Source organism: Halichondria panicea, chromosome 5 (genome assembly GCF_963675165.1).
Source record: "Halichondria panicea chromosome 5, odHalPani1.1, whole genome shotgun sequence".
In the NCBI taxonomy this organism is placed as follows: Eukaryota; Metazoa; Porifera; class Demospongiae; order Suberitida; family Halichondriidae; genus Halichondria; species Halichondria panicea.
This window is the reverse complement of record NC_087381.1, coordinates 4731378-4757748: the sequence shown is the minus strand read 5'-3', so window position 1 is coordinate 4757748 and position 26371 is coordinate 4731378. Positions and strand designations below refer to the sequence as shown.

At 39.4% G+C, this 26371-nt stretch overlaps 1 protein-coding gene across 3 annotated transcripts; it reads right to left on the bottom strand.

Annotated features, from left to right (window-relative positions):
* Window positions 1-1789: 1789 nt before the first annotated feature.
* LOC135335908 (uncharacterized) lies at window positions 1790-25912 on the bottom strand. Of its 3 annotated transcripts, XM_064531596.1 has the most exons (9): window positions 25870-25906; window positions 23377-23538; window positions 23117-23150; window positions 13958-14151; window positions 8689-8772; window positions 4818-6938; window positions 2690-2785; window positions 2081-2468; window positions 1790-1997 (listed from the first exon to the last, which is right to left on the bottom strand). In XM_064531596.1, the coding sequence occupies exons 1-8, from the start codon at window positions 25904-25906 to the stop codon at window positions 2104-2106; spliced, it is 3093 nt and encodes a 1030-aa protein (XP_064387666.1). In that variant the 3' UTR covers window positions 1790-1997; window positions 2081-2103. The 3 variants fall into 3 exon arrangements, with proteins under 3 accessions (XP_064387666.1, XP_064387668.1, XP_064387667.1); XM_064531598.1 differs by having other exon boundaries at window positions 1790-2468; window positions 25870-25912; XM_064531597.1 differs by lacking the exon at window positions 2690-2785 and having other exon boundaries at window positions 1790-2468.
* Between the last annotated feature and the right edge of the window lie 459 nt (window positions 25913-26371).

The window sequence follows — 26371 nt, the reverse complement described above, 5'->3', positions numbered from 1 at the left end:
CGGTGTATGTGTAGAAGAGATAGTCCAGTTTAGTTGATTGTTCTGTGTGATTTACTGCTGTCTTTATTCTCTTCAGATCACTGAAAGACCTCTCTGCTGAGTAGCTAGTGACAGGCACAATAATTATACTATCTCCACCAAGAAAATCTGTATCAAAACCATTGTTTAATCATTCCTCTACCTGGTAGAGTGTGATCAGGTTTTTCTAGTCCTCTGCTGGGGATGGTTGGGTCACTTTTTGAATTATATAGACACTGACAGTGACAAGAAACAACTTTCTGATGCAGATTCTTGACTTGTACTATTTTGCAATTTTTAATAAGTCATAGTACGCATGCCCAGCTAGGAAACTTGGAGGTGTGGTCTCCAATAAAAGCTCTTCTGCGAACTCTAGCAGTGCAAGCTCAGGCTCAGCTCCCAGCTATCCAGTAAGTTCCAGTAATTAATGTTAAGCTTAGGGGGGTGCTTGAGCACCCTGAGCCCCTAGCTGGATACGCCACTGTCGACTGCTTGCGCATGCGCTAATATCCCCGGTATCTGGGGGCTTTGGATAACATCGTATATGCTCAGTAAAACTATGACATCACAACGAATGGAAGTGGATTGAAGGAAGTAGATAGAAAGTTCGATTGAAGGTTTCTAGCCCATCGGATAGCATTCTCTGATAGCTACCCTAATTTGGCGATTTATCGAAGATTGCCAAATTTAAAACTGCCAAATTAAAAATTTCTGGTGGACACAACGTCACGGTATATAGTATTGCATTGCATGCATTCGCCCAAATTTTCCATGCAGTTGTACAGTAGCTATACGTCAACTCTCCTCATATTTCGTCTAACTGAAGTGATTCAGTGACAACACTTTGAAGATGGCTTCACTCAGAGAAACAAGAGGAGAAATCACCATCACAACACTTTTTCAGAGAGAGGTGCACTGGTCCTGTCAAGCTAGCTTCACATCAATCAAGAAAGGGAGAGTCTGGAAAGCAGATGGACTTGCCATAGCTGGTCGGTACGGTACCCACATAAACACCAGCGTACAGACACTTCAACGCCTCCAGCTGCTTGTCTTTCAAGACTAGACCTGGTTTTCCAACACAGGATAATGCATACGCGAGAGCAGAAGAGAAGGTAGCAGCCATTAATACAACTTGGACTAGATTTCTTTTTTCAATGACATCATTATAAATGAAGTAAACAGTGTTTATCTGAGTATATATCTGAGCCTTTCCCTGCGGCCTGGAATCGAGGCTATATGCAAGCATAAATGAGTAGAAGGAATGATAATGCTGTGCAAGTAGAGTATATACTCTTTGAGTTGTGTGTTGTGTGGGTGGACTAAAATAACACAGACAGGTAACCATGCACTATACATTATATGGTTGCAGTGCTCTTGGAGTATAGCCTGCAAAGGTATAGCTATTGGAAAACCACTGTATATACTATTGAATAAATCTGAGTATATACACTTCATCTTAATGCTGTTTTGCTTAAAATCTGCCCCTACCTGGCCACTCTTTATTAGTATCAATAGGCAATAAACGACCACACACTACAAGCTAGGGAGTAGTACGCGCGCTGCAGAGAGCCAGCTCTATACTGAGAAACTGACAATACTAATCTACTCACCCTAGCATTGTCCAGCTCCCTCCATCTGTAGGCTATAGCCACCACCACTAATACTGGACTGCATGGTTGTACAGCTCATGAGCACGCCTAGCCTAGCGCCTCTAGCTAGCTCTAGAGGCGATAGATCGATCTGGTTCGATCCCGTACCCAAGAAAATGGTAAAGGGTCACTAATTACAAAGCTGAAAATTAGTCATACAAACATATGGATGCACACAAACACGCAGAGCCAAGTAGTTATAGTTCATTATTTCTTAGACAACGTTGTCAACATAGAGTTAGTTCTTTACTTGTAATTCTTGCATGCTTCTTTACTTGAACTCTTTATTCGTCCCAAGTATAATTATAACTCCATGCAGTATATCTGTATCTGTATGAAAACATAAGTGCAGCACAATCAACCAAAGCTACATTTTATTCAACAGACTACAATTAGATTACAAACATTTGAACCTTGTCAAGTTCTCATAACAACATTAATTGGTGGAACTATGAGCAACTGCAGTTGCTGTCCTCTTTTCAATTTCCTTGGCTACATCGTTACGCTCAACAGTAGGCCTCCTTAGACATTCACATATGTAAGGCCATGTCATCAGATGCTCTGGATCAGTGACTTCAAGACGCTTGGCTACCATCTCCATTAGGCGACGATCGTTATCTTCGTATCGACTTTCGATATTTTTCAATTCGTAATAGTTTACTCCGAGAGCAAATCCCAATTTGAACCAATTATAGCTGGCAGTTTTTAGACTCTCACAAATTATGTGAATATCCGCTCCAGTGAGAACAATCGGCTGGTGTGCACTTTTTCCATTGTTTGTATCCTTCTCTGATGATGATTCTGTATAATTGTACACAATAATGCTATATACACAAAACTATATACAAACACTAGTTAGACCACACAAACCTGCAAGATACAACAAAAGAACAAAAAAGCAGTTGTATATAAAGAAGTATAATAATAGAGTAATAGTGTCTACACACAAACCGTCTTGACAATAGTTAGCACAAATAAATGTTGTGCTGGATCCTCTGTCTCAACTGTACGATAGATCATACCTTGTACAGTGACATCATTTTTCGGACGCCTTGACTGAGTTTCAATTTCTTTATCTGATGGCAATAATATTTTGCGCTGGCCTGAGGCTAGAGGATCTGTATTACGTATGCAGTATAGGAATAGATACTTGTAACGAGTGATCAAGCTGGCGCTGTGCTAATACCTCTCGCCATGATTTACTTTCGCTCCAAAAGTATTAGCGTCATAGAAGAGGCAATTGTATTACCGTACTCTACCGAGATTACGCCCACGTCCGAAATTACGCCCACCCCCACTTTTGAGTGAAAGTTCCTGCATAGGCTAATTTGCCTCGAAAATTCGTCCACCAGGAAGTGATGCATTTGTCAGTGAGCAAGTTGTCAAGAAAAGGTTTAGCAGTTTATTGTGTACGCTGGTTAGCTCTGAATATAGCTAGATTATAGCTAGATCCTATTAGCAAGTATAAGAGACAAGGACAATCTTCTATGAATCTCTGTTGAAGACTCTGACAGTGACAAGGAACAACCTTCTGATGCAGAATCTTGACTCTTTACAGCTATAACTATATACTTTACCCATGCATTTACCGTTGTTGTATGTTGATGTATTCATTGTATATCAAGAGCTGGCAGGCCTCAGACGCAGACAGAGAAGAATAGTTTCTTAATGAGTGGGCTTAATTTCGAGGCAAACACCTGGGTGGGCTTAATTTCGAGACAAAACTACCACCTACTGTTTTCGAAATTAAGCCCATCCCACCTGTACAGTAGCGGTAAAAAAAAGTACCCGTTCCGTTTACGTAGTACGTCCGTATAGTACGCTGGTATACGTTGCAAAATAAACGCTAAAAAGACGCTCAAGATACGCTATGTACCGGTGCGTTTTTTTTCTAATCAACCGTTGTTAAATTGTTCCTTCGGCCACACCCATGCAGCTCTGCACGCAGCTAGCTAGCTAGAACTTTTGCAGCAGTTAGCTGTTAGATATTATAGCTAGCTAGCTAGCCTTGTAGAACAGAGAAAGGACACTGCAGACATCCTTTTTGATGAGAAGGTAAAGAACTTGTGAATGGTGCGTTTTATGTCTTTGTTGTAGATCTAGAGCTAGACTTACAGCTAGACATAGCCATAGCATAGCTAAGTAGCTAGACTAGCTACAATACTCGAGATGACTAGGATTGTCTCTTTGTTCGTTTTCTAAAACTTCTCTGCAAAACGTACTTGCAACGTGCAACGGTAATTAGCAACGGTACGGTAAATTAAACGCTTTTGATACGGTGTCAAAACGGAAACGCTTCGAACGTACTGCGGACGTACTACATAAACGGAACGGTTACTTTATTTTGACCGCTACTATATATCTGCTTTGTAGCATGCAATTAGGGTGGGCGTAATCTCGGTAGATTACGGTATTATAAATGTTCGCATTTGTAATTGTTGACAAGGAACGAATAATATTGAATTTCATACATTTTTCAAAGGCATATTATAGTCTATGAGAATTGTAAGACAGAAAGTAGTATCTATAACATGCAAGCATGCATGAGGTCTGTTAAAAAAATGAGAAGAAAGTGTATGAAATAATCTATCTATAACTGTCTGACTTATATATACATGTTAATCAAGAGTAGATAAGAGTAAAAGTGTTGTTACCTCCTCTGAAGTTCAAAAATGGCTACTAAATAGCTAGCTGCTTTACAGCTCTTTTCCTACTGTTGTAGCTAACAAAAAGCTAGCGCTTTAGTGCAAGGCTAACTTATAAGTTGAATAGAAAGTTTGTGTGAACAGATGATGCTACGAAAGATTCTGAAGAGACTGCAATAGCCTTCAATGTGAGTCAAACTAGCCATAACTTGAAAAAGAAGCTTTAGTTTTGCTAATCCACGAATCAAAATCCAAGAGAACGTGGCTAGAAGCCTGTAGAAGCTGTTAGTTTTCGTCGCATTGCAACCGTTGAGCTGGAACAGACACACAGTCAGCCCTATCGTATCCCTCCTGCGCCTGTGCCTACGCCTCGAGGCATAATAATTATCGATTAGGAGGTATAATTAGTCAATATAAGTTAACAAAATTCTAAGCTATAGCATGATTCTGAAAGACCTATAGTATATATACTGTAATGGGTCCAATATTTACAAGCTGGTCTCACCTTCCAGTTTAAAACAAGCAGAGAGCCAATCTTTATGGCCATTTTCCAAATTATACGTCATCTTTTTGTAATGTGTACACCTCATAACATTTCCTTGAGCCAGAACACGAGCTGGGTGGTGGGGTACTTGATAGCTTGTTTCAGTTGATTGAGATTCGGGCAATTCATGGGGACACAAAAATGCATCTTCAGGATCCTCATACGTGTATTTCAGGGCTTTGTAAGCAGATCGAAGACCAGAGTGGATATTTGCATATATCAAAGACAACATTTCCTTTCGATTATTACTGGAATGAATTTCGAGGAACGAAAACCCGTCAATTAGCGTGATAAAGCAATCTTCCTCACGATGAATCAATTGTACAAAGTTTCTACTCGGCTGGTGATCTTCTATTTCAATTTCCCATTTACATTCTTTAATCAGGTACACTTGGAGACAGCAAAACACTCCACAGCACTGCCAGTTTTTTTTGAAGTGTAAAACGAGTGGAATTAAACCAGTTTTAAGCAAATCAGCTCGTTTGTCATTGATTTGAGTTGGTGGAAGCAATGATAGAAGTGATGGCATATAGAAACGCTTATCTTTCCCTGAGAATAAACGAAATGGTGTGGCTATCAGCAAGTGCTTGAATATTTCAATAAGATCAATGGGTGCAAAAAGTCCATCGACGTAGTATTTTTCAAAATTCTTATCAGATAAAAATTCAATCGTAATAATTCCTTTATCAGTAAATTTTAACCAGTCTCCTAACCCATGTATTGGAGTGTTACTTCCTCGCACATATGCAGCATACTCGACAAGCTCTGTTACTTTATCGAGTAGCACTTGAGTATCACAGAATACCACATTTGGTAGAATGGCAGGATAATAGTGAAATATGTGATGCTCATGGAAGAATTTTAAAGCTTCACAAAGTGCATCTTCGTGAAAATTATGTAATGCTTTTGCAATTTTTACACATTCAGTCTTGCTTAAAACCTTTCTGTTTTGATCGTTGGAAACTTTCTCGACAACAAGTTCCAAAATAAACCACCAAAAAGGGACCAGGATTTCAATATTCAGCTCTTGAGACAGTTTGTGAATATATTCACGAATTGTATTTGCCACTTTCTTACTGTCAGAATCACAGTGTTTGCTATCCACAGGAAATATGATCTCTTTCGTCCGACCCAAATTGAAAAACATAGTCAACTTCTTAATGCAGTCTTTCTCCGCAAAGTTCAATAACGTTTTATTCTTGTCGGATAATGTTTCCTTGCATTCAGATTGATGGTCTTTGTGAGTACCAATGCATACCAGCTTGCAGTTTTCACTGTGAGATTGAATTGACTGCACGAGATACTTGAAGTTATCCAGAACTGAGAGATGTGACTTGAAACTTTCATTAACTGTCTTATTGTCCTTGTAGTATTCAACTAGCGGATGATCATCTAGGCAGTCAGACAGACGAAGAATGTACAACGCTACAGAAATCTTGGGCATGAAGAGTGGCAGTAGATTATGAAAATGTGGTTGCCCACCGCTATCAATTATATAGATCCAATGCGATCCAAACTTTTCTTGAACAGCAGTATGATCAGGATCAGAAAATCGCTGAATATTTGCCATTACATTCGAAACAGTGTTAAGAAATTTTCCTTCTTGCTTACTATGTGTTATTTTTGCTTCAGCTACTGGTAGTTCAGTTGCTCTCGCATCAACTGGCGCACTGAATTCATTGCTAGGTTCAAGTTGCTTCAGAGCAATGCTGAGTTCTTGTGGGGTAGCAGATGCTTTAGGGTTAGAATCTGTCAGTGGGCTAGTTACATAAGATTTAATAGCATCAGCAACAATGCGTTGTAGGTCATCACTAGTTACTGGTTTCCATGTTCTAGAGGGATCTTCTTGAGCTTCCATTTTCAGCTTTGTAGTGTCACGAATTTGTCGTATCTTTTCAGCTGTGGTAGCTAATGGAGTACTATTTTGATCTTCAGGAGGAGGCAGTCCCAGAAGGAGATGCTTAGTGGAGGTTTTACCAGTGCCAGCCATTCCAAAAAATAAGATATTAGTAGTATTCAGACGAACAAATCCAAACTTCATGGCTTCATTAAGAGCTTGCTCAGACTTATATGAATTGAGGGCTGAAATAATTATAGGAATAGAATTAAAACACAGTATATACTCGACTATACCGTTGAAAAATTACCCACTACATAATTATACGTACATAATTATGTTATAGTATATACAATGGTTCTAGGGATTTATGGCAGTAAACCTACCAAGCACAAGGGCGTAGCCCCGAGGGCGAGGTGTGGTTTACGTTGCCATAAATCCCTAGCAACCATATAGTATGAGTGTTATATATCCTATGTGATTGGCTAGCTATATAATTGCGCATTTACTCCTCTACCATGAATAAAGTGGTCCTCCCACAGACAAAGGCCAAGAGTTAAACAACAACTTTCTGGAAAATAATCCAGTGCAAAACAGAGCTGCATAAACGCTCAAACCGAAACAATATATTAACTTCGATCAAACAATCAATAATCAACTGTCTAATATAACTCTAGCTAACAGGGGACAGCTGCAACTTGATACATGTGGCACTTCAACATTTTTCAATTGGCCTCTTACTTTTCGAGATATTAGAACAAGTTTGGGGATGTGTATATAGCAATCAATAATCGGTGAGTATTTACCGTATTACTAGAATATTTTGCGGGTGAAAAACCTTCGCGAATGAGCCAAATCAGCAAAAAATTTGACCCTTTGCGATCTAACTATTGCGTTCTGGCAAGGATCGCGTGTATTTACTAGTAATAATTTAGGTTTTGCGGATTTTATTGTTGCGAATTGATCAACCCTCGCAAAATTCGCAAATGTTTGATTCTCGTAAAACATTCTAGTAATACGGTAGTGTGCGCATGCATAAATCCTGTAATTCTAGTAAATTTCTATTTTAGCTGTGGGGGTTTCTATAGTAATGGATTATTACACATGCTTATAGAGGAGATATTTCGCGGATATAATTATTATCAGGAGATATTTTGCCCGAATTGATTGGCCTGAACATTGATTGCTGACTCTATTATAATGGAAAGAACATGCACGCATAAACATGCACGTACTGTAACAATGTACCGTATATAGCGGATAATTTTCGTGAGGTAAAAAATTCGTTCAACTGGAAAACGGTGATTTTCGTGAGTACAAATTTCGTTTTTAACTTCATTACTTGCACTACATTGCATGTGTTACGGTGAGCCACGCCTGTATTTTCGTGGGGAAAAATTTCGTGCAAGTCAGCTTGCCCACAAAAGAAACAGCTAGCAGGCTACGTACAGAAAAAAATTGCTACCCAAAAGTTTAAGTATAAAATTAATGGCTGCAAGTCAGCAGAGCCTTGCAGCTCTCTTCTCACTCTTACAACTACCAATAGCTAGCGTTCTAGTGCAGAGCTAACTTGCCCACAAAAGAAACAGCTAGCAGGCTACGTACAGAATAAAAATTGCTACCCAAAAGTCTAAAATTAATGGCTGCAAGTCAGCAGAGTCTTGCAGCTCTCTTCTCACTCTTACAACTACCAATAGCTAGCGTTCTAGTGCAGAGCTAACTACTAAGTAGAGTAGCAACATTCGGTGAAAAACTTTTGCTACATACTCTTCTGAAAAGGCTGCTAGGCATAACTCGAGAACGAAGCTGGAAATCCACGAATTAAAATCCAAGAAAACATGGCTAGAAGCCTATAATTATTAACTCTTACCTGCACTTCATTGATTCTTGAGCAGCTGTAGCAGTCTACACACGCCCAAACCCCCCCCCCAAATATTAAACCCTGATATAATTACTATAGTCATATTTCACATTTGTATATCTGAATTTCATTACCCAATGTTAGCATATTCTGGAAGGCATCCTCTACGTTGGTTGAGTCTAAAGCTGAGGTCTCCATGAAGAACAGTCTGTTCTTTTCTGCAGAGGGAATAATGTTGTCAATAATATATGGATTGGAAGAAATTACATCCTAGTGGTATGGAATATCAGCAATTATTATGCATGTTTGTAATAAAGGTATACAGTATCAAGAGTTCATTAGGAAGAGTACGCAACTCCACTTAAAACTATAGGGGCGTTTCTCCAACCTTATGTAGCAACCACATGCTGTTGTATAAACTGTGAAATCAAATTTGCAATGAATAACATAGTGATGATTGTGATAATTATCACTATGTTATTCATTTACAACTGCCAGTAGGAAAGGCAATGAATAACATAGTTACTAATTGCCTTTCCTGCTAGTGCGCGGTTACAACAGCCAGTATCTGTGACGTAAGATTGGAGGAATGCTTTTTGTGTACAGTCTATTGGAGTTGCGTATTCTTCCTAATGAACTCTTGGTATAATGCATGTATAAGAACTCCCCCGAACCTCCTTAGAATGTGGTACATGTATTGCCCATGCATTCTTGTCTAATTGCACAATCGGGCTTTTTGTTAAAATGCACTAGACTACTACGAGAGCAGAGGCACTAAGTTATGAACATTCAATTGCATTTACATTGTACATGTCCATACAGTAACATGGTACAATTATGGTGGTCATAACGGTCATAACTGAATACTCAACCACAGACAGACTAATGTCTAGCTTTATATTGTTAAAGCGGTGCCAGTATATTAGTAAAACCAGTAGGTTTTACATAGGATTGGCAGTGGGTTTGCCCGTGTTTAGCAATATTTCACTTATTTTGACTCGTGTTCAAACTGTTCTATCTCTGCAGGGAAAGGCCACATCAAGAAACTGAATAGACAGATAGTTTATTTAGCCTTTTCTCTCTTTGTATCTCTCATTTCATAATCCATGAACGTTTTAAATGTATAAATATTGTCATTTTAAAAATTGCACTATTTCGACGTTTCACCGCTCGTTGTCTGACTGACTAAGTAAGTAAGTAAGTGAGTGAGTAAGTAAGTTTCTTGCCCAGCATTTACTCCAAGTACAGCCCTCTCCAGGACATTCTGCACAGGGTTTCCAAACGACTACAACCTGGATTACAAAGCGCTTCTTCAGATTTGCGATTGCTTCCACGAGGCAGATGACCTCTCAGTCTCTACTTCTCTTACCTAGACAATTCCGCCATCTTAATGACTCAGCAATTATGTTGTGGCCAAAATTAATAATAGATAGGCGTGGTTAAGAAACCTTGCGCCTAAAAATCACTGGCTTTTCCAGAGCCTGAGGTGTTGCTTTTCTTCACACTGTTCAGCTCTAGCTCCCTTTCTCTGACAAGCATGCTATATGCACTGGCTATATATCATACGGATACGCATGTCAACAATTACATGTATTTATTTTTATTATGGATGTGTATATAATTATATGCCTAAAACTCATAATTGCATGTATACCTTGCACAAAATGCACGGTCAATGATCATTATGTCCCACAAATATTGTCAAATGCATGTATATACCCCACCCTCGCAAAAATACGCCCACCTTTTTCTGCAAGAAGTTAGGCTTATTAGGGGACTGGGCGATTAATCGCGAACAGCGAATTGTCATTAGAATATACGCCCACCCGCGGCCTCAAGCCGAGGCTATACTTAGCTCTATGACAATTCTTTATCAATATAATTTCAGCATGAACATTTCATTGATAACAACAATGTTATAGCATGCATGAGTATGATTAAGCATGATAAGAATGAACATCAAGAAGTGGACACTGACTCTATTCGTTGCTTGTCAGATGTAGCAGCAGGAATTTCCCGAAGGATGGACAAAGTTGTAGGTCATACTCCTACATGCAGAGCTATCAGGTACTTTGTTTCAGCAAACCAAGGCAAGGTAACCTGCAAAATTGGTTCTCAGCTTTGTGTTAATTGTTCCCATGCATTCTCTGCTATAGTTGTTCCCTGCATATACATCTTCAAGGGCAAACAGATCCACATGCACAGGGAAAGTTATATGTCTGATCTTGGTCCAGCAAGGAGTATAATTTATAGTCTAAACTAAAATTTTTCTTTCTTCATAATAGATGAACATGTGGCATTTAGCTACTGTGCACAAGCTCAAACTCTTCATTCTGGGTGGGCATATAATCATGTCGAAATACCTTTGTGCAAGAACTTCGAAGTAAAAGAGGGGATGAGCATTTATTCAAGATGGGCTTATTTTCGCGAGGGTACGGTACTAATTATATGCGGCATGTATAGGGAAATGAACATCCCCATGCAATGCTACGATTGGCCGGGAAAACCACAAAAAAACAACTACCGAAAAAATGTTAATGACGTTTTAACGGATTGGAGCTATATACTGTTGGCAATGACCGCTTTTTTGTTTCTTTGGTGTTTCCCCCCGGCCAATCCTAGCAATTTTTCACGTTTTTGTGAGTATAATTATATATATATATTGGGTTGTGCTTAGATAATGAAAGCACCGATGAAGCTGATGCCTCGGTGGAGGTGCCAAAGCTACATAACCTACTAATATATAGGTAGCTTTTATACACACATTGATCACGATTATTAAACATTTGGCTTGCTGCATGCAGAATCCAGAATCACAAAGAGTGGGTATAATGATCGACGATGACTGTTGTTATGCAGAGTTATATAAGTACTAATTAGAGTAGCAACACTCGGTGAACAAGTTTTGCTACGCACTCTTCTGAAAAGGCTGCAATGGCATTCCAAGTAGGCATAACTCGAACGAAGCTTTATTTTGCAAATCCACGAATTAAAATCCAAGAGAACATGACTAGAAACCTGTAGAAACTCTTACTTGCCACTTCATTGATCCTTGAGCAGCTGTATATATCAGCCTGACCACACACACACACACACACATGCACACACACCCACACACACCCACACATCCACACACACACACACACACACACCCACACACCCAAACACACACCCACACACACACACACACACACCCAAACACACCCACACAGGCATAATAACATATATAATTTTTGTTGAATTTGTGAGCCAGTAATAAATGACAGCCATTTTAATACTGTAAATCTACTTTAAAGTGCAGAGAATGAAGGCCTATACTCCTGATATCATGTATAGCTATATCGGTCTAGCTATAGCCTATATAGATCCTTTATATACTGGCTATATAGCTAGTAGCATCCTCAAATGAGGCATATAAGTAACAAGGTTGGTGGCAAAATTGTTGTAACCTCAGACTAACAAGTTTTTTTCAAAAAGGGGGCTTTAGCCCCTTAAAACCACCCCCTGGATCCACCCCTGATTATATGGTGGTCATAGTCCAGGCCGTTCTCAATTAAGAAAGACGGCTTGGCTGCGTCCAATCGCCCCAAAACTTGGGGGGTCGAGATATCTTAGTGTATATTTTACAATGATGTCATTGCACAAAATCATAGCAGTTTTAATAAAATAACACAGATACTTACAACATTTATGGCCTAGACTAAAGTCTATTTGTGTTGAGTTCGACCCCAGAAGTTATGTGGTCAATTATGGCTTCATTTATGCTTTATGTGGTGGACAAGTATGCCTGGGACTTCCACATGGAAAATGCTAACTTTTAGCTGGTTGGAGCTTACCAGCTCTACAGCATATAGAAGCGCTTTTTAATGAGGATTCCAATGGTATATGAAACTTTGAATTGCAGTATGACAAGGTCAAACACAACACAAATAATTATAGACTTTAGTGACTAGTTTTGTTGTGATGGCTTCTACTTCTCTTCTGCTCTTGCTCTCTCCAAGTGTTGAAAAGTCAGGTTTTGTCTTCTTTGGTACTGCATGTGGTAGACGGTGGTGGGCGTTTTTCTGTCAGTATACCTACCGGCTAGCTCTGGCAAGTCTATATACTTGCTTCCAGGCGCTTGTTTGATGCCATCTCAGTAAGATCAATGCTCCTTGTATGAGCCTAGAGTTGTGATGGCAATTTCTCTCTCTTGACACTAATAGTTTTACTAACATATTTACTATTGAATCTACCCACGCGCAAATGGTGGATACCAGGCCTTCTAGTGAGAGGGGCTGGGATTGAGGCTAAGTCCATACATGCATGCACGGTATACAATTATAATGAAAGTACCGCGGGTGCTGGTGCCTCGGTGGAGGTGCCAAAGCTACATAACATAAAGCTACTAATATCAAAATTAAAAATGTTCATCATGATAATTATAATTATCATGATGAACATTTTTAATTTTGTTTGGGAAACTCAAAGCGTAGGTAATGATCGACGATGATTGTTGTTCTCACTCTTGCAGCTACCAATAGCTAGCGGTCTAGTGCAGAACTAACTATACTAAGCAGAGTAGCAACACTCGGTGAACAAGTTTTGCTAAATACGCACTCTTCTGAAAAGGCTGCAATGACATTTCAAGTAGGCGTAACTCGAGAACGAAGCTTTATTTTGTAAATCCACAAATACCAAGCCAAGAAAACATGACTAGAAGCCTGTAGAAACTCTTACTTGCACTTTATTGATCCTTGAGCAGCTGAAACAGTCGACGCACGCACACATTACCATATACCCGAGGCATAATTATGGTGGTCATAACTGAATACCCAACCACATATTATAAAGGTATACTATAGCTTCATATAATTATAGGGTTGTACACAGATAAAATTGTCATTTATTAATTTGGGTATCAATTATGTTACCGTCAGGGTTTCATCTAGTAGGGGGAAGATAGGAGAAGAGGGAGAAAGGGAGAGGGAGAGAGGGGGGGGGGGTACTATAACCAAAATAGACACAGTCTTTTGCTACATGTATAGCTTTGCTAGAGGATGATTGGTCATCACCTGTAGTCTTACCACAAATCTATCCATTGTTTTTGTTTAGTACATGTATAGTTTCTATATGTTTTGATACGGTCCACAATTTCAAACCAGCATACCAAGTTACACGGAGTTGCCGGAGTACATCACTAATAGGCACCAACAACCAACAATATAGGAGGTATGGTGATTGGAAGTGGGCGTGGCCTCAACAATTTTCACGCTATCGTGCGCGGTTTCTTTTCAAACTTCCTCCCCAAACTTAAAATCCTGGATGAAACCCTGACCGTATATGTCAAAGGTTGGCCCCCATGTACACACCTCACACAAACGGGCCCCCACATGCACATCATATGCACACACACACACCCACCTGCGTACGCCTTGGCCTCCTCTATGGGCACTACTCTGAGATGTCTCAAGTCACATTTGTTACCCACTAACATAATGACAATCTTAGAGTCCGCATGATCTCTCAGCTCCTTCAACCACCGTTCAATGTTCTCGTATGTCAAGCGTTGGGCAATATCGTAGACCAGAAGAGCACCCACGGCACCTCCGTAGAAACTGTAAGGGAGAGGGGGGTTGTAGCAAATGTAAGGTTGTAGTTGGATACATGTACCGTATTTACTTGATTAAACGCCCATGGTAAAAGCTCTGTCTTTGTCAATAAACGCCTATCTTAAATAAACGCCCATGTATGGGCGTGGCACTGTGGGTGGAGCTGAATTAGCACGTGGAACCAGTTGCAAGCATAGCAGCATAGAATATAGATACTTTTTATGATGGCAGAGAGAGAGAGATACCAACACAGAGGGAGAACGCCACTCCTATGACTTAAGTTAGGCTGAAAGCTGTGGCAGCAGCCAAAAAGAGCATAAATAACTGCTGTGCAAGAAAAAAAGAAAGAAAAAGAGTTTGGAGTAGACTCAACAATAAACGCCCATTCGAATAAACGCCCCCTCTACAGACTTCGATATGAAACAAACGCCCGAGCGTTTAATCAAGAAAATACGGTATATATTACAGAGTAAAACCTGCACAGTGATATATAGGAGAGAGAGGGCTATTGTAATGTACATCGTTTCCAATCTCTAGCTCTCCTTTATCTTATGCATGCATGGTTATGCTGCATGTACGCGTAATGTAAGTGGAGCAAGATACAAGTACAGAGTAACATACATGAACAGTGATGCCTAACACTTTCAAAGTGGTGGGTATTTCCAATCTTCAATCAATTCAATACATGCACACAAATTCCCTTATAATGTATAGTAACGAGTGCTGCAAGCTGCGCTGTGCTAATGCCTCTCGCTATGTTTTGCTTTCGCTTAGAGTGTTTATATAGGGTAAAAAACACCTTTTTCGTACTTTATAAGCTTAGCTCCCTAATAAGTTGTTTTATCACAAGAGTGTTGTAACCTTGACGTTGGCAGTTCTTCAAACGTGCATGGTTGTCTTGAGCTTCTCAATGGTTTTCAAAATAGCCTTAATAGCATCAACACAAACCTAGTCATATTGCAGAATTCTACAAGCAGGTTGTAAAACAGAATCATCCAATTACTGCCACGCCACTTCAGAGTGTACCCCTTCAATTTCTGCTTTGTCTGCTGATTTAAGCTTTTCCCCGTTGTAACAAAATACAGAATAAAAATAAATATATTTTTAAAAATCCAAATAATTATCGTGAACCATAATTATATAGTGCAGACCCCAGGGGTATCTTGACATCATCATTGTTACCTAGCAACTAACCACTTCCCTAATAAGCATGCAGTTGTTTTTATAAGGCACAAAGTGACATAATTATAGTGAAGACACTATATATGCAGTGTGGATTATAAGAAATCTGACAGGAACTGACTTATGTCAGACCATAACCAAAATGCTCTGTCATTGTAGTTTCTTGTTCTGCCATGACTGTCGCAAGGCCCGACTATAATGAGGAAAATCTAGGGTCTGATACCATCTGCCATGCATTATTGGTTATAGCCCATTGACATTCATTCTGATAAAATATTATGACAGTCTATAATAGTCTAATTATTAATATGCACAAGTGAAAGTTTAGTCATTGAACCATCCTAGTGAAATGGTTGACTCATCTTCATCAGGACTGGTTGTAGATGTGCTTGTTTTGCTCAGATTCACAACAGTCGAGTCATGGTAGTGTTTAGTGATCTTTCTCCAGTTCAATGGACTTGCCATAAACTTGTCTCTTAGGCTGTTAGACAGCTAAATGAGTGACGATTAGAGGGCATAGCTACTTTACAATCAACAAATTAATTTTGCACGTGGCTATTTAGCTTACTGAATCAGCATGCAATAGCAACTAATTAGCTGGCTAGTTTCAGCGGGGAAAGGTTACGTCATAAATATTATAGCTATATATAGGTGACTAAGAAAGGCACCATATATATAGATCTATAAATCTATTCATTGCATGCTGCCTTGCGGATGACAAACCTCGTTCCGCAAGCACGTATTCATTGGTCGATTTCCTGGAATAATATTATAGGCATTTCAATTGGCTCAAAACACAGTTTTAGTGACTCTACGACAGCATCTAGTTCACGACACTATTTGGGGGATTTATGGTACAGATAGTAGCAACATCTCGTCAATTAAGAGTCCTTGAGAGTGTCTTTGAGTGCAAGCTCTAGACGGTGAGCCATGGCAGGCACAAAAAACCCTAAGTTACTGACTCTTGAACGTAGCCTTTCAAGCCTTGAGCTCCTATAAGCTTACGTTTGCTCCGTCACAGCCAACACTGATCAGTTTGCGTTCCCATACAGTCAGCAATGCCCGCCCATGCATATGTCCTAGGACTCTCGTGAAGCACTCAAACAAAACAGTTGCATTGCCACTGTTTAGATGTCTTATACTGTCAGAAAATGTGTCTTGAACATGGCCAATCTTTACCGTGGGGGTTGAAGTACAAAACTAAAAGCCTCTTCCTCTATATTCATGCATGCAGTCAGTACCATCAAGTTGAATGGTGAAAAATCTATGCCTTTGCAAACTAGTACATCAGCTAACAGCTCTCTTTGTTCCTGGGCTATGAAACTAACAAAGGAAGCACATGCCTGATCGTTTTTGTAGCCAAACCCGAGGTTGACACTGCATGTGTCTCTCTTCCAGCTCACAAATGGGTGCCATCTTCACAAAAGGTAATCTTCTATATATGATTGTTATTAAAAAAACAATCGATGCCAAAAGTCAGCTGCACCAGCAGCTACAGATCAGGTAAGTGATTTGGAACTTCCTCTTAAAACTACCGTAAACTACTGCTCAAGGATGGTGGAACACCCAGTAGGCATCTGCAGAATAGATGTTTTGTTCCATCATGCATCCTTGAGCATTAGTTGCCTCTTAGATCTTTAGATCTGCAAACTATATAAATGCTCAAGATGGACATGATGGAACACCACATCTGCCTAATTCTGCAGATGCCTATAATGTAGTTGTTGCGTTTCATCATCCTTGAGCAGTAGTTTGTCTTCTAGATTTACTACTGCTGCTCTATACTGCACTTACTGTGTATATAGTAGGTATCTTCAAGGCTAGCTAGCTCATTGACAGTTGACAATCACTCTCTGGGACAAAAACCATTGTGTAGCTTTTATTTCAATATTTCACAAACTTCCTTTATTTAGAATAATAGCGCTTATTGCAGAATAATGCAGAGGATGCAAAAACGCAAAGATTTACATTGACTTCATAGTAAACAGCATGCCAGCTCAGCACATTTTTACTACGGAAGTAAAACAGGTAGTAATTATGATGTCACAGACCCTAATTAAATACCTCATGCTCTTAAATGAAAAGGCCTATTATATCAGTAACTTGACTGCCCTGGCTCTTCTTGAAAAGAATCATCGCTTGTTGATGCATATCAGTCCTGCATGATCCCTGAAGCTTGATGTACGTAGGTTAGTATAGAGCATAATATGATGAAGGCGTCGTAGTTTCTTGAGCCTCTTATCTTTTCATCGAAAGTAGTACATGCATATAGAATAATTTATGGATGCTACGTGGTCACGATCTTACTTGTCGTACTTCAGCCACAGAGCTGTGCCAAGCTCTCTATCACATGTAGCTATAGTAATCCACTTTGCACAGTCCATATATAGCTACACATACAGCTACACTCCTGACATTTCAGCTGCCCACGTGCAATTTTGGGCGGACACGTAACTATAAGTTTCTGATGTCCGGAAATAAATACAAGCACTGACATGGTAGCATTGTATAGTGTTTCGTGGCTTATCTGGGAAATTGTATTCTGTCTCAGGATCTCACACACGTGGATTGAATGCGTATGCGCAGAAAAAAGGGGTTCTATCCACAATATATAAAGTTCGCAATGGCTGCTAAACTCTATATATAGCAGTATACAGCTCTTTTCTGACTCTTGTAGCTAACAAAAAGCTATAGCGCTTTAGTGCAATATAACTCATAAGATAATAGTACAAACAGATGATGCTATACGAAAGATTCTGAAAAGACTGCAACAGCGTTCACTGAAATTAAAAAAAGCTTTTTAGTTTGCAAATCCATGCACGAATCAAAATCCAAGAGAAGCCTATGGCAACTGTAAGTTTTTGTCACATTGCATTATTGATCCATAATCAGGGTGATTGTGAGCTGCTAGAATAAGCTGGAAGTCCAGCTGAAACACAGTAGACTACTAGATATATTGCTTAGGTACAGTCTATAATGTATAACTTCACTATAATTATGCAAGGCTGGAAGCAATTTTTTGAAAAATGCTACTTGGCTCTGATCGCCATTTTAAGTATAGAGCATTTTGTTTCTTGGCCTGGAAATAAAAAACGCTTCGAGCCGCCCTCCAGAATGGTAAGAAGCATCATATACGAGCAAGAACACAGAGCTAGAATTGTTTTAAAATAACTACTATAGTTTGTGTTGTTTCTAGTAAACTTGATGATCGCTCAGAGCTTCTAATATACTGAAAGATGTTTTGAAGACTGCATGATACTTGTCATATAGAATGATACATGTACCAATATGTATATTATGTGCTTCAAACTTCTATCATGGCTTCACACAAATCATTCAGGGTTTTATCTAGTGGGGGACTGGGGTGAACCTTCCCCCCCAAAATGTTTGTATAATATCACATTAGTAGCTGTCTATGATGTGCTATATGTAACTAGATCTACTGTGATGCACTAGCATGTAATAGGGGTGTGGTCAACAAATGTGGGAGTGGCCAAACATTTTGCGGCGTGCGTAAACGTTCCCCCCCAAACTTTTAATCCTAGATGAAACCCTGTCATTGTAAGAAAATCATGAATGTTAGCAAACGGTTTACCGTAACTTTAAGGACCATCTCTTTTAAACAAAACTACTATAACAATGAAAACACTGCGGGGTGCTGATGCCTCAGTGGAGGTGTCAAAGCAACACAACATAAAGCTACTAGCTATTGCTAATAGCTTATAAACACAAAGAGTAGATAGTGATCGACCATGATTGTTGTTAAAAACGATCGATGCCAAAAGTCTAAGTCTTAAAATTATAGTGAATGCAGAGCTTTGCAGCTCTTTTCTCACTCTTGCAGCCAGTGCAGAGCTAACTACTATAAGTGGAGTAGCAACACTCCATGCATGGACAAGATTTGCTACGTATTCTGCTGCAACAGTATTCCAAGTAGGCATAACTCGAGAACTAAGCATTATTTTGCAAATCCACAAATTAAAATCCAAGAAAACATGACTATATAGAAGTCTATAGAAACTCTTACTTGCACTTCATTGATCCTTGAGCAGCTGCATGTAGCAGTCTACACACATGCACAAACATATACACCGTATACCTCGCTTGCGGGTGGGTGCATGCTGATGCCTCAATGGAGGTGTCAAAGCTAAAGCTATATATATACCGTATATGCTCAATCAGAGGCCGCTCTTATATAAAGGCTGCACTTAAATAGTAGCCCCTTACTAGCAAAATGAGTATAGCCGCTCTCAAATAGTAGCCTCAGTGAACTTTGACTCTAGCGTTTCAGCCAAAGCAAATTATTAATACTAGCAGCTATAGCTATATATGTACGTATATAGCTACTAGGTACAGATAGCAGCTTGTTAGTGCTTCACAAAGACCATGGCAGAGTTCAAGTTTATGCAGGTGAAATTAACTTTTGATGACAAATTAAAAGTTGTTGAATTAGCTGGAGCTAATAAACGCCGCTCTTGAACAGTGGCCTCTCTCGAATTGTAGCCTCCTCTTCCAGTAAAATGAAACATTTAGCAGCCGCGGCTTCTGATCAAGCATATATATATACGGTACTAGCTATTATAGCAATAGTTTTGAATAGCTACATCAGCAGAGCCTTGCAGCTCTCTTCTCCCTCTTGCAGCTACCCATATAGCTATAGCGTTCTATAGTGCATGCAGCTCTAGATAAGTATAAATTATATTAACTACTAAGTAGAGTAGCAACACTCCATGCTTGTGGACAAGTTTTTCTACGCACTCTTTAAAAGGCTGCAATGGCTCTCCAAGTAAGCAAAACTAGGCATAACTCGAGAATGAAGCATTATTTTGCAAATCCACGAATTAAAATCCGAGAAAACATGACTATATAGAAGCCTATAGAAACTCTTATAATTAGTACTCACACTTCATTGATCTTTGAGCAGCTGTAGCAGTCTACACATGCACGCACACACACACGGTTGTAAGAAAATCATGAATGTTAGCAATACCTTGCTTGCGCATGCGCAGCATAAAAATTGTGGCAAGCAATATTAGTACAACCAGTAGGTTGTACATAGGATTGACGATGCAGTTGTGTGTTTTCAATTATTGCACAAATTTTGACTTGTGTTTAGACTGCTCTATTTCTGCAGGGAAGGGCCACAGCAATAAACTGAGTTGACAGATAGCTTAGTTAGCCTTTTATCTGTCTAAATATGTGAAATTATAGTCAATGAATATTCTCATGCATTACTATTGATATTTGAAAAATTGCACTATTTTCATATTTCACCGCGTTTCGTCTGACTGACTAAGTAAGTTAGTAAGTAAGTAAGTAAGTAAGTTTCTTGGAAAGCATTTCCTCCTTGTACAGACATGTTCAGAAGATTCTAGATACAGCCTCTAGTCGGCTAGAACCCGGACCATGGGCATTTTTCTCAGAATTGCGTCCGCTTCCAAGAGGCAGATGACCTCTCAGGCTCCACTTTTCTTACCTACGCAATTCTGCCATCTTTAAATGACTGCCACAGCAATGCACATGGCAACTTATGAGATGGGCGTGGCTGGTTAACCGGCTGTGACAGACATCGATCGGTACACAAACAGTCCCTAGTCCTTTTCTCCAACTTCTCTCCATTCTCAACTCAGGTATGCTACTGGCTAGATCTACCATAGGCCTCCATGCTTTTGCACTTTGAAGTATACACTCTAGTATTTAACATAGCCTCGAGACCAGCCGTTCGTTATCTGAAAGAACGCCTGGTCAAGTTCCAATGTAGCACTCGTCCAGCGGTCCAGGAATTTCTTGGACCGGTAATTGCCCACAAAGGTCCGCCCAAGGTGTATTACCCATGAATATCATTATGATGCTATAAAACGCTGACTCAGCTGGACGAGTGCTAACTTGACCAGGCGTTCTTTCAGATAAGGAACGGCTGGTCTCGAGGCTATATTTAACATGCATAGATAAAATGAACAATGTAAAAAGAATTGTGTTCATATATATATATATTCCAGTCTGCATGGCCTGTCTTCTCTTCTCTTCTTGACATTCCTCTTAGGCATTTCACATTTCATTATTGAAGAGTATAAAAATTCTGCTGTACTGAAAAAGAAAGGGAATCAAACTAAAAAAACATTTGCAATGTGAACGTTGCTAGGATTTCCAGGAAAAGAAAAGCGCGAAAAAGCGAAGAAACAAGAAATTCGGCGAGTGCATAACTCCAATCCGTTACAACGCCATGAACATGTACAGACGAGTGGCCTACTGTTAATAATGATTTTAGAATCAAAATACAAGTTGGGTAAAAATGAACCGCGAATCACTGAATTCACAATCACCCACACATCCAACACTTGTAAGGGAAAACATCACAAACATTATATAGCTTGCAAAAAATTCACTATAATTATATGATAAAAATTACTGAAGGATTGGCCAGGAAAAGCACAAAACGAACAAAAAATTGAAACAGCACATGTGAATGAAGTTGTAACGGATTGGAGTTATGCACTCGCCGAATTTCTTGTTTCTTCGCTTTTTCTTTTCCTGGTAATCCTAGCAGCGTTCACATTGCAAATGTTTTTTTAGTTTGATACATATACATGTAGGTGACCTAAAGAGATTAAAGAGTGTTGTAAATGGGGTTTAATTGTCAAGTACAAGCACAAGCACAATACCTATATATACACAGCAGAAGAGGCCGGAATCACTTGACTTTAGCTAAGTAAATTTCTTCAAACTTTTCTTACTTCAAGCCTAGGTTTTATAGTGCCTTAAACATTATTTTGCAGGGGGGATTTTGTGTGTTGACCTCGAAAAAAGCTGCTCATGGTATCGAGGCCAGTACAAGAGCACTGACTTGTACTTGTATCTCTGCTTCTGAGTAAAATTAGCAAAAATAAAACGTGACCCCCCCCCCCGTAAAATGCTTTAAGCTTACAGACACTAAAAACTAGGCTCGAAGATTGAGTAGTCTAGCTGTAAGAGAAGTTTCGAAAAATCCAATAGTGACCTTAATTAGCTAAGGTCAAAGTGGTACACAGCAGAGATCCAAAAGTGTTGACTACTATACTCAGTTGTAAAATATAAAATTATATATGGGTTTGTATAACAGCTTGTAATTGCTTCAGTACAAGCTACTTGTACCGCTGGATATCTTGGATTTGTTTACCCCATGCAGTTGTATGTATTCCCAACTCCCTCCAATACAACCCACTTTCGGTCACACGGTGTGCAGTAAGACTAGCCCATTTTCAGCCAGGGGAAGTCCCATAATAACTTGCGTAGAGCTAGCTAGCTGCCACGAACGGTCAACTAGCTAGCCTAGGCTAACCATTGACTTTGAACAATCCTTTGGCAGTTGATACATCAAAACAACAGGTACAATCATTGAATCAAATTACAATAGCTACAAAAACTGATAAATAGCTAGCTGGTATAGTAAAGCCACAATCATGCAGCGTGACTGAAAGGCCCTGGATCCGCCTCTGTAATACATTGTAGCTAGTATATAGTTTCATTTTCCCCTACAAATACAAACTGATTGACTCAACTAATCAAAACAGTCAGAAAAGTGTAAATCATACAGGGAAGACCTACAATCGTGTACAACGTGTATTGCACGGCATTGTTAGTAGCTTACTTACAATAAAATTTACAGTACAGATCGTGTGTATATAGCAAATAGACTTTCCTATACAAGTTTGTTAGCTTGTGACAAATTTGGTGTTAAACATTGTTTCTAGTATATAGGCAGTAGAGGAATTTCCTAACAAGAGTCTATGGTTACGCACTCATGACTTACGCGCTTATCCCTGCTCTGTATCGCTCTCGACCAGCTGTAGGGAGGAGGAACAAAGAATATACTATATAACACACACATGCAGAGTAACATGTACGAGTACAAGTAATTAAATCTCTCCTTTGCTACTATATAGACTATAATTATACATGTATAGATCGACCCAGTTCGAGTACTTTTTTTGCAATTGACTATTTTCCCCCAAACTTCCAAGTGAGCTGCAAAGCACATGTACACATGACAATACACTGACAATAGAGTACCTGTGTCCCAGATCTGAGCTTTGATGGTCTTAGTGTCCACTTGAATACTCCTGATGGCAAAATCTAGGCCGATGGTCAACTTGGATTCCAGATTGAATTCATTGCGAGTAAATCGTGAGAGGAGGTTGGACTTGCCCACACCAGAATCACCGATTAACACAACTGTGTGTGTGTGAGGGGGAGGGCAGCAGACATACACAGTGGAAACACTAAATGTGGACTCCGTGAAGAAGTAAGGACACCTCTTACAATCAGGACACTCAACGAAGTCACACATCAATATAGAAGCATAATTATGAATCAACCCCTGAAATCAGGGCACTTCGATAAAATTGTCCAGAGGCTACTACTATACTGAGTGTGCTTTTGCATGTGTTCAGTGGCTGATATTCACGACAACACACAAAAAGAGGGCGTGCCTCAGAGCTGTTACTACTGAATGCCTTTAAGTCATATATTCCGCTAGAAAGAAGAGACACTTGACCCAACACTCCATTTATCTATCATGCAGCATGCACTACATAAATGCATACTAATATTGCCAAGGAAGTGACCTCACTTAAGGTTACGGTATACTGTTCCACCCATGCTCAAATTTGCGTAGGTGTTCAATGCAGTACACTAGTAAAATGGCTCTCATCTGGCAATGGTCACTTGGCGTCAATTCTAAGCATCAGGAAACCCCTCCTTACCGTATAGTCTGCTGTTTCTTATTATACGAATAAAGGGGCAGGGCGACTCGAAGAGTTTTTCCCAAGAGAGTAAGTTGAAACAAAGTTACGGCCATTTCTAGCTGTTTTTGTAGGCTAATATGGCGACTATAGAGTAGTAACAAGGATATATTTTTTGCTGTAAGGTCTCTATGAACAAGATCTCTTCGAGTCGCCCTCCAGTAAGTCTTTAGGCATCGAATACTGGTCAGAAAGACAACCTGGAAGCTATGCAGTCAACAAAACTTGACGCTAAAATTTTCAGTTTTTTCCAGCTGACCTCAGACCACTTCATTGGATTATAAGACATAGATACTTTTAGCTACAATAATAGCTAGCATTGTTTCATGTTCTCTTTTCATTGATAATCATTGCTAGTTACAAAAATAATGTAGTGATGAGAAATAAAGAAAATAAATATCTTATAAATTATTCATGAGCAATTAGTATACCGTAACCTTAAGGTTACGGTATAACTGTTGATGTTCCACCCACGCTCAAATTTCCGTGGGAGTTTAATGCAGTTCAGCTAATAAATGGAGCTCTCATCTGGCAATGGTCACTCTGCGTCAATTACTATAGCCCCAGGAAACCCTCCTTTAGTTTACCGTATAGTCAGCTGTTTCTTATTATACGAATAAAAGGGCAGGGCCGCTCGAAAAGTTTTTCCCAAGAGACTGAGTTGCAACAAAGATACGGCCATTCCTAGCTGTTTTTTAGGCTAATAAGGCGACTGTAGAGCAGTGACAAGGATACTTTTTTGCTGTAAGGTTTCTATGAACAAGATCTCTTCAAGTCGCCCTCCAGTGAGTCTTCATGCAGGTGTCGAATACTGGTCAGAAAGACAAGACAACCTGGAAGCTATATCAAGTTTTGTTGACTGCGTATACGCAGTCAACAAAACTTAACGCCAAAATCTTCGGTGTTTTTTTTTCAGCTGCCTCAGACCACTTCATTGGTCAGGATTACAAGACATATTATTATTATGCCTCGAGGCGTAGCGGCACAAGGAATACAGTAAAGCTGACTGCATTTTGTGTGTGTGTCTGTTCCAGCTGTAACTATAGCTCAACGGTTGCAATGCGACGAAAACTAACAGCTCTTATAGGCTTCTAGCCACGAAAACTAACAGCTTTTATATACAATGTAGGCTTCTAGCCACGATCTCTTGGATTTTGATTCGTGGATTAGCAAACTAAAGCTTAGTTTGACTCATATTGAAGGCTGTTGCAGTCTTTTCATAATCTTTCATAGCATATCATTTGTTCGCACAAACTTTCTATTCAACTTAGGAATTAGCCTTCCACTAAAGCGCTAGCTTTTTGTTAGCTACAAAAGTCAGAAAGAGCTGCTAAAGAAGCTAGCTATTTTAGTAGCCATTATTAATTTTTGTGAACTTGCAGACACACCCCTTATTCCTGGATGTAATGTGCGCTCAATACCACGTGTAAGAGAATCCATTTTGAACCTTAGATCCTGGCAGAATCTTCTTCTTTGTTGAGGTCCTGGTAAGCCACAAACCAACGATAACTCTTTTTAGACTGCTTGTTATAGATACTACTTTCTGTGATTGAATTCTGTCTTTAATATAATACTTATCTCACAGACTACTGACTATATGCCTTTGACAAAGGTTTGCTCCCACTGTTTGGCTACAGGCCGCCATTTAAGACGATCAGTATGCACTATTAATTGTGCATGGACACCCCTTTCTTGTGAAACAATCAAAGCACATTGCAAAGTATTTACCTCTTCTATAACGTACACTCTAGAAAGTACTTACCCTTAAACAGAAAGTCATATTCGTCTTCTTTGCTCATTTTGCTGCAAAGGAGAGAGTGAGAGCTGATAGATACTGCTAAACAAAAACTAGTAGATATACAGAAAGATGAGTGCACACGCCTTGTACAAATATCCATAGATGTATAGGTGTAACGCAGCCACCATACTAAAAACTTTTATGTACAGACGTATCAACACATTGTATGCACACTCAGGTATATTAAGGACTGGGACCTTCAATTATTGCTGAATCAGCTAAAACGCAGCCACGCCCACGATTTTTAATATGTTTTGTGTGTAAAAATTTTGTGCAGCTACTGATCTTTTTTAGTTCTAAAAACGGTGTTCTAAACCTTCCTTTTAGCTCTTAATTCTTAGTGTAGTAGGTAGTTCAAAGGCTTAAGCAGACATATCTGCTGGGAGAGAGCCACTTCTTTGGCCAAAGGTGAGATTTTGCACAAAACTTAGTCTTACAGCTGACAATAAGTGACATTTTTATTTTT